At 61.3% G+C, this 8,583-nt stretch overlaps 1 protein-coding gene across 4 annotated transcripts; it reads left to right on the forward strand.

The window, feature by feature from the left end:
• The first annotated feature begins 594 nt into the window (after positions 1–594).
• On the forward strand, positions 595–8,476 carry BBC3 (BCL2 binding component 3). 4 transcript variants are annotated; one of them, XM_032485707.1, is made up of 4 exons: positions 595–732; positions 3,396–3,684; positions 5,087–5,277; positions 7,373–8,476. In XM_032485707.1, the coding sequence occupies exons 2-4, from the start codon at positions 3,411–3,413 to the stop codon at positions 7,487–7,489; spliced, it is 582 nt and encodes a 193-aa protein (XP_032341598.1). In that variant the 5' UTR covers positions 595–732; positions 3,396–3,410; the 3' UTR covers positions 7,490–8,476. The 4 variants fall into 4 exon arrangements, with proteins under 4 accessions (XP_032341598.1, XP_032341599.1, XP_032341597.1 ...); XM_032485708.1 differs by lacking the exon at positions 595–732 and adding an exon at positions 1,246–1,354; XM_032485706.1 differs by lacking the exon at positions 595–732 and adding an exon at positions 1,252–1,341.
• The last annotated feature ends 107 nt before the right edge of the window (positions 8,477–8,583 follow it).

Raw genomic sequence — 8,583 nt, forward strand, 5'->3', positions numbered from 1 at the left:
TGTCCAGAGTGTTCATTTGCGCGACTGGGACTCTGTGTCTGCGAGTTGGCTTGTCCCGGTGGCCCTGTAAGCACGTGACTTTGTGTACCCTGGAGCGTCAGCCGGCCAGTCCGCGTACACATCTCTGGGTGTGTATGTCTGTGGGTCCCAGTCAGTGTGTCAGTGTGTCAGTGCGTGTGTCCGACGGTCCCGCCGCCTGGGCGGCCAGATCAGCGCGCCTCCGCGTCCGGGCCGGGCCCTGCTCCGCCCCTGGCTGCAGGGAAACCCCCCGCGCCGAGGTAGGGGGAGCGGCGCGCGCCTGCAAGTCCCGACTTGTCCGCGGCGGGCGGGCGGGCAGGCGGGGCCTTGGCGTCACGCGGGGGCGTGGCGTGGGATCCGCCGGGCGGGGGCGGGGCGGGGCGGGGCGGAGCGGCCGCCGAGCGGGCCCGGGATCCGCCGGGCGGCCTGAGACGCGGCGCGAGCCACATGCGAGCGGGCTCCTGGCGGCGGCGGCGGCGGCAAAATCGGCAGCAGCGGCGGTCAGGACGCGGACGCGCCTGCGGCCCGAGGAGCAGCCGCAGCAGCAAGAGCAACAGCAGCCGCCACTGCAGTTAGAGCAGCAGCAGCAGCAACAGCAGCAGCAGTCACAGCAGCAGCCGCCGCCGCAGCGAGCGGCGCTCGGCGGGCGCGCCCTCCTGAAGGAAGCCGCCCGCCCCTCATCACCGTCCCCTCCGGCGTGTTCATGCCCCCGGGGTGAGTGTGCGCACCCGAGTCCCGACAGCCGGGATTGGCCAGGCCGGGTGGGCTCCCTGGAGGAGGAGGTGGCGGGAGTGCACTCGGAGAGCATTGGCGGGGCGCTGCATCCCCGTGCTGTGCCTCACTCTCTCCCTGCCTTCCACCCCCACCAGGCACCCTGGCCTGGGGTCTCTGGGCGGTAGGCACTGAGGGTCCGAGCGCGCAGGTGCCTCAGCGGTCTGGCGGGTTTGTTTACAAACAATGGGGTGCAGGCTCGGCAGCGCCCCCTGGCGGCCAGTGCGGCCCCGGGGAAGTGAGTCGACCCCGACTGCCCCGGCCCCCGCAGTCCGGGAGGGGCGGGGAGGGGGGGTACGGTGTGGAGGGGCGGCCACACCCCGGGCGCGCGCCCGCTGGGGGCGGCGACAGGGGGGCGGCTCGCGGGCCGTGGAGTCTGCGGCTCCTGCGGGCGGGGGCTGCGCCCCAGCAACAGCCGGTTATTGGCCCCGCGCTCGCCTGGCGGGCGGGGCGGGCGCACGTGGCGGCGGCGGGGTTGGGGGGGCCGTGACAGCGCAGGGGGGCGTCTGGGCCGCCGTGGGAGCGCGCGTGTGCGGGGTTGTGGATCTGCAGGTGTCTCGCCTGGGTGTGTGCGTGTGTCTGGCTCCGAGTTTGCGCTGGGGTCTGCAGAGAGTGGTTGTGTCAGTCTTGGGGAATGTTGGGGGCTGTGGCCCATCGGAGTGTCCGCACTGTCCCCATGTGTTTGTGTGGCGTTCTGTCTGGGTACGCCGTGCCTGAGGGATGGGTGCTCTGTTTATGTGTAGTGTACCTCCGTATGTGTGTGTTCTCTGTGAGAGTTGTCTGTGTGTGCTCTTTAGGGGTGATTCTGTGGGTCTCTGTTGCCTGCATGTGCTCCAGTGTGTGGTTGTAGTGTGTTTGTGTGCTGCTTGAGTGAGCTGTTTGTGTGTTTATATGTGCGTCTTGCCTGATGTGCTGTTTGTGTGTGCTTGTGTATCTTGGCTGTGTGTACTGTTTCTGACTGTATAGCTCCAGGGCATGTGTCTCAGCTAAGCGTTTGTGCTGAATGACGGTGTCTGTTTTCTATCCAGGTGTCTGTGTGAGTTCTGCGTGGTTGTGTGTGTGTGTGTGTTTGGTGGGGGGTTGTTTCAGTCTGTTTGGCTTGTGTGTCTGGCATCAGTGTCTGGGAATTGCGGACCTGGGCTCTGTGGGGTATGTGCGGAGCAGTCAGTGGGTGTTGCTGGCAGCCTCTTGTATGGGGCTGTGTCTGAGCCTCTGTGTGTGTGTGTGTTTGTGTGTGTTGGGTCTGAGGGGCTTGTCTCTGTGATCGGCTGGCTCATGTGTGTCATGTGGGCTGCGTGTGTGTAGTGTTTATGTTAGTCACGTGAGACCAGTGTTTTCTGTGGGTGCTTTAGGTGTGCGTGCTGCTGGGCAGTGTGGGATTAGAGTTCGCTATAGTGTGTGTGTGTGTGTGTGCGTGCGTGCGCGTGTGTCCAGGGCTGACGGTGATTTTGAGGTTGAGGGAGGAGGGTGGGTTGCTGTCTGCTGTTGTGTCTGTGTGTTGTTGCCGGCATGTGGTGCTGCATCTGGGTCTGATGACGATGTCTGTGTGTCTCTGCTTTACATGTGTCCTGGGGTCCGAGAGTTGGTGGCAAGTGGGTGTGTTTTGGTTGTGTTGGTCTGTGTGTGTCCATGGATGACTGTTTTGTGCTGATATGCGTGAGTCCTGAGGTGTGTAGGTCTCATCTATTGCATGTGTGTTGTAGGGAGGGGCAGGTGTGTTGGAGAAGTGTGGCGTAGTCTATTTTATGTGTGTTTCTGCTTGTGATGGCTGCATTGTGTGTCTGTGTGGGCAGAGTGGGTCAGTGGGTGAGATTCTGAGTCTGTATGTGGGATGGAAGGGATGGAGTGCCAGCCAGTAGGCGTTGTGTGGCTAGCTCTTCAGATGGTCTGTATGTATATGTATGTCCATGTTTTGGTCAGTGTTTGTGTGTGTGTCCTGGGGACTGAGTAGCCATGTCCAAGCCTGGGAGCGTCTCAGTGTTTCTGTGCAAATGGGAAAATGGGAGATGAGGTGGGAGGTCAGGCTGGCCAGTCCTGCGTGAGCCCTTGTGTGTGTTGTGTCCCCTCCACACACCTCACCAATCTTCGCCATTTGGGTCCTGTGTAAGTCCCTGTGTGTATTGTGGGAGCCATCACGGTGCCTGGCTGCCCTCCCTGTGTGCCCATCACTGTATTCGGGAAGTTAGCCCCACCAGCCTGTGTGAGTCCCAGGTTGGGTGAATTTGTGTTGTGGGGCTGTCAGCCCTCATACACACACACCTGACAGAGCTCTCCATCTGGGTCCTGTGTGAGCCCTTGTCCTGGCTGTGAGAGCCATCCCGTGCCTACTTGTCCCTCCCATGTGCCCATTACCCGGTGCATGGGATGCTATGTTGGCCAGCCCATGGTGCCTGGGGTCAGCCCTGGGCGGGGGTGTGTCTTGTGGGGCCATCACAAGCTCATCTGGGCCCTGTGTGTGTTGTGGGCGCCAGCTCTGCCTGCCACGTGTGCTCATCACTGCGTGCAGGGGTGGGGGTGCCCTGGATACCCCGGGTGGGGTGTGTGCATCGTGAGGTCCTGGCGCCCCCCTTTCCCTGCTGACCGCACCCTTCTACCCTGTCCTGCAGGCCCCAGGGAGCGCCATGGCCCGAGCACGCCAGGAGGGCAGCTCCCCGGAGCCCGTAGAGGGCCTGGCCCGCGACGGCCCGCGCCCCTTCCCCCTCAGCCGCCTGGTGCCCTCGGCCGTGTCCTGCGGCCTCTGCGAACCCGGCCTGCCCGCCGCCCCTGCCGTCCCTGCCCTGCTGCCTGCCGCCTACCTCTGCGCCCCCACCGCCCCGACCGCCGTCACCGCCGCCCTGGGGGGTCCCCGCTGGCCTGGGGGTCCCCGCAGCCGGCCCCGAGGCCCGCGCCTCGACGGTGAGTGCCCGCCCCGCACCAGGGATGCTGGGAGCCCCGAAAGGGAGACCCCCGAGGAACGGGAGTAGTGGGAGCAAGTTGGGGGAGGTGGCGAGCCGGCCGGGCCACGGGGAGGGTGTGGCCAGTGTGGTCTTTGTGTTGCAAGAAGCAGGAAGACGGAGTGGGAGGCTGGGGGTGGGGGGAGGCCGATTGGGAAGTCCCTTCTGGAATCTGACTGTAGTCCCCGAGTTGCAGCCCACGGCCTTTTCCGGGCCTGGGGCAACAGCTGTTTCCCAGCCCCCCTCTCCTGGTCCGGGTCCCCTTAACCCCCCTGAGGACTGTAGTTGGAGAGTGTGGGCAGAGAGAGGACTGTCACTTCGGGACTTCGGGGAGGGGTCGAGGGTGGCCTTTTGCCTTTATCTGCATCTCTTTGGCCAGGGTCCGCCCTCTCCGCAGTCCGGGCGGAGGAAGGAGAGGGGGGAGGGGCCATTGTGTTGGGAAAGAGTGGGGGGGGCGGGTCTTGGGGAGGGAAGGGTTAAAGGTCCCCTGCCTGATAGGCTATTAACCCTGTGGTACCCGACTAGCCCCATCCCAGCCCATGACGAGGGAAAGGTTGTCCTGGTTTCCCTCCCCACCTTCACCCCTACCCCGTCCGTGGAGTCCAGAGAGGTCAGGAGCGATAAAACTTCCCTGGCTCAGTTCCCTGGCAGCAGAGGCAAGAGGAGACCCGATTGCTAGACCAGGGTCACAGGTGTGGAAACTGAGGCCCTGATTTTAGGTCTGTTTTAGGAATCCGTCTTGCCAGGACCTGGTGTGACAGAAGGGAGGAAGAGACGTCAGAGGAGCTCAGAATGGGGGCGGGGGCAGGAAGGCATCTCCCGCATCCCAGCCCCCCAAGCCCGGGCTCAGAGGCTGCCACAGCCTGGCCTTCTGGTCTCCAGGCCCCTGCCACATCCGGGGGCGTGGCTTCACTGTGGTTGGACACTAGAGGGCAGGAGACCTGAGGCTTGTGACTCTGGGTGTAGTCACTGTATCCCTGTGTGACCTTGGGCCACTTTTTAGGGTGAGCCTCAGTTTCCCCGTCTGTTAAACGGAGCAGTCAAAATGTGGCCCCGTTTTGGAAGAGTAGCACTTAGGTCGGATAAGAGGAAACATTTCCAGACTAACAGGGGTCCTGGGGTGGTAGCTGGCTAGACAGGTAACCCCAGGGAGGCCTGACCAGGAACTCTCTTTTGCATGGGGATAGGAGCTGAGAAATCTGGCTCTTAGAGCGGGGAAACGGAATCCCAAGAAATGAGGCGGGGAGCAGTAGAGAAATCGGGCGGCCGGAAAAGGGAGAAGCAAGCCTTGGCTAACTGGTCCCTCAGGACACCAGGGCTTAAAGGGTTGGTGGGTCCTGACCACGCCCCTCGGCTTTTCCCAGATCCTCAGCCCTCACTCTCGCCCGCGGAGCAGCACCTGGAATCGCCAGTGCCCAGCGCCCCGGGGGCCCTGGCGGGCGGCCCCACCCAGGCGGCCCCGGGAGTCCGGGGGGAGGAGGAGCAGTGGGCCCGGGAGATCGGGGCCCAGCTGCGGCGAATGGCGGACGACCTCAACGCGCTGTACGAGCGGCGGGTGAGTGCTGGGGGATGGGTAGACGGCAGGTGGGACTTCCCGCCGGGGAGGGGGCTGCGGGCGGCCCAGCCAGATGTGCGGCAGCTGCTGCCCTGCGCGGCGGGGTCGCGCTGGGGACAGGCGGCTGGGAGGGGCGGCGTGTCCACGGAGCCGCCCCAGGGTTGGCACGGCCCGGCCCGGACGAGGGCAAGGCCTGGGGCCGGGGCAGCCTGGAGCGCCGCGGCGTGCCCGGGACTCGCGGCCGCGGGGACTGAGGGCGGCGCTCGGCGGAGCGGCTCATATATCCCGGGCTATTTATAGCCGGTGAGTCAGCAGCGGCGGCGCGACCGCGCCCGCCCCTCCCACCCGCCCGCGCGGCAGCAGCGCGCCACCCGGCTTCCCGGGAGGGCTGGGGGCGGGCTCGCGAGCTCCGCCCCGCCCGAGGCCCCGCCCCCCGAAGGCTCCGCCCCCAGGCCCACAGCTAGTCCTCTCATTAAAACAAAATATTTGCAGCCTATAGCAGTGAGCATAGAATAACAAACGCCAGGGCGCCCACCACCCAGCTCTGTCCAACCTGAACATTACACCCAAATTGCTTGCTTATTCAAAGGAAAACAAAAACCGGATGTTGTGAAGTCCCTTGTTCCCCTCCTGGACCCTCTTCCCCTCCCCACTTCCAAAGGAAACCTCTCAAACTGGCTTGTCCCATTCCTCTGCAGATGTTGATTATTTTACTTCGCATTTACCAGGCCAGAAACAATGCTTAGGGTTGGGGGGCGTTTTGGACTTAATATCCACGATACAGTATGTGTTCCTTTCCAAACTTTTCCCCTTTATGTTATGCTTTAGATTCAGCCATATGGGCAAGGGAGCTTTAGTTCATTCATTTTCACTGCCATGGAGCATTCTGTCGGATCGACGTAGACTATCCTTGTTCATTTTCTCATTAATGGATATGTAGGATTCTCCAAAAATCTGTCCAATTTTATTTTATTTTATTTTATTTTTTTTTGCGGGGTTAGGGTGCTTCTCCAAACGATGCACATCTCCAGGGGCATACCTGTGTCTCCAGAGTAGACACCTGGGTAATCTGCCAGACCTCAGCCTTAGCTAAATGGTTGTTGGTCTGCTCACTAAGGTGGCAGTGCCAAGTGGCACTCCATGGCAGTGCAAGGTGGCAGGCTTTTGAAATTTATGCCAATCTGATGTGCCCCCTTGGCCATCTTCTCCTGACTGCAAAAGTCAGTGGGGAGTGGTGAGGAAGCATGCTGGTACCAGGCAGCCCACCCGCAGGCACCCAGTAGGATCAGTAGTCTGGTTTATCTGACCTTGTTTGCATCTGTGAAATGGGTTTCTCCTTCCCTTCTGGTGGGGGTGAGATTAGGCAGGCCCTGCTAATTAAATTAGCACAGGACCTGGCCACGCAGTCAGTACAGGGAGCCGGAGAGTACTACAGCTATTCCCAAGTTTTTAGTATTGCCTTTAATTTTTATTGGTGGGGAGTCTTGTATCTCACTTCCTTCGTTCCCACTTTTCTGGCATTTTGGAACTGAGAGGGTCTTAGAGGGCACCCCAAGCCTTTATCCTGCCGCTGGGGAGAGGGCAGGGGGTTAGCTTTGCCTGGACATCCTTCCATGCATCTTCCACACAGATGGTGAACCATTCCCAGTTCTACCACACATTGTCCTAGAATCACTGAGACTGTGGGCTCCTTGCTCCTTTCTGTCTGTCTCATTAGCCTTTTATGGGAGGGCAGATGGGTTGCCATCCAGCCCCACCGCTCAGCCCAGTGTGCCTTTGGTTGGGTAACCTCATCTGAAAACCAGGAACTAGGAGATCACAGCTAATATGTGCAGGCGCTGTGCTGAGGGTATCCTGTCCACATCCTCTCCATCCCCTTCTCATGTTCTAGATGAGGTGACATTGACCCAAGGTGGGCAGAGAAACTGGGATTTGAACCTGATTAGCAGTAATAATGACATCTACCTCAGAGGGTTGGTCGAGGGCTTAGCTGAGTCTTAGGACCATGCCTCACTCCTCACTGCCCTTCAACCTGGCCACCTCTGCACCCCTGTCCCAAGCCCACTCTAACTTCCTCTTCTTTCTCTTTCCCTAGAGACAAGAGGAGCAGCAGCGACACCGCCCCTCGCCCTGGAGGGTCCTGTACAATCTCATCATGGGACTCCTGCCCTTACCCAGGGGCCGTGGAACCCCAGAGGTGGAGCCCAATTAGGTGCCTGGACCCGCCCGGTGGACGTCGGGGACACGGGGGGCAGGACCCTCCCACTTCCTGACGCCCTGGCCAGCGCGGGGAACTTTTTCTGCACCATGTAGCATACTGGACTACCAGCCCTGCCTGTCCTATGGGCAGGCCAGGACAGACACTCCAGATCCAGCCCAGGCCCAGCCTGGGGTGCACTGATGGAGATGTGGACTCCTGGGTCCCTGGCTGAGAAGCCAGGGGAGAGAGGGCTGAAGGACTCAGCGTCTGAAGGCGGCGGTGACCAAGGGGGTGGGGACTGAGCCACCCGCCTCTGCCGCCCACCACCATCTCAGGAAAGGCTGCTGGTGCTGGCTGCCCGTTCCAGCTGCAGGGGTGACACTGGGTGGGGGGTCTCCCTCCCGGTGCTCCTTCACTTTGGGCCTGGCCTCAGGCCCCTGGTGCTTCCCCCCCTCCTCCTGGGGAGGGGGCCCATGAAGAGCAAATGAGCCAAACGTGACCACTAGCCTCCTGGAGCCAGAGAGTGGGGTGCATCTGATGGCTGCCCCAGCCCAGCGCCCAGCCATCTTCCCTGAGCCAGCCGGCAGGTGGTGGACATGCCTGCCTAACCTTCATCTGGGGGTGGCCAGGAGGGGCCCAGACTGTGAATCCTGTGCTCTGCCCACGACCACCCCCCGCCCCCATCAATCCCATTGCATAGGTTTAGAAAGAGCACGTGTGACCACTGGCATTCATTTGGGGGGTGGGATATTTTGGCGGAAACCGCCCCAGCCTTAGTCCCCGGGGCGAAGCGCTGGGGGGAAGATGGGGAGTCAGGGAGGGGGGGAAATCTCAGAAGAGGGAGGAGTCTGGGAGCGGGGAGGGATGGCCCAGCTTGTAAAATACTGTATATGCGCTGCTGTAGATAACGGAATGAATTTTCTGTACATGTTTGGTTAATTTTTTTTGTACATGATTTTTGTATGTTTCCTTTTCAATAAAACAGATTGGAACAGTGGATACTCTTTCTGCCTTCCTTCCCCGCAGTGGGGCCTGGTTGGAACCCTGGATCCCTATCTGGGAGGAGGGGGAGGGGCATGCACAGAGCACCTTGAGGTGTCTGTAGC

The sequence above is a fragment of the Camelus ferus genome, chromosome 9 (genome assembly GCF_009834535.1).
Source record: "Camelus ferus isolate YT-003-E chromosome 9, BCGSAC_Cfer_1.0, whole genome shotgun sequence".
Classification (NCBI taxonomy): domain Eukaryota; kingdom Metazoa; phylum Chordata; class Mammalia; order Artiodactyla; family Camelidae; genus Camelus; species Camelus ferus.

Coding starts and splice junctions, on each gene's coding strand:
- BBC3 (XM_032485707.1), top strand. CDS start 3,411: ATGGCCCGAGCACGCCAGGAGGGCAGCTCCCCGGAGCCCGTAGAGGGC. Junction 3,685..5,086: donor CCGAGGCCCGCGCCTCGACG/GTGAGTGCCCGC, acceptor GGCTTTTCCCAG/ATCCTCAGCCCTCACTCTCG. Junction 5,278..7,372: donor ACGCGCTGTACGAGCGGCGG/GTGAGTGCTGGG, acceptor CTCTTTCCCTAG/AGACAAGAGGAGCAGCAGCG.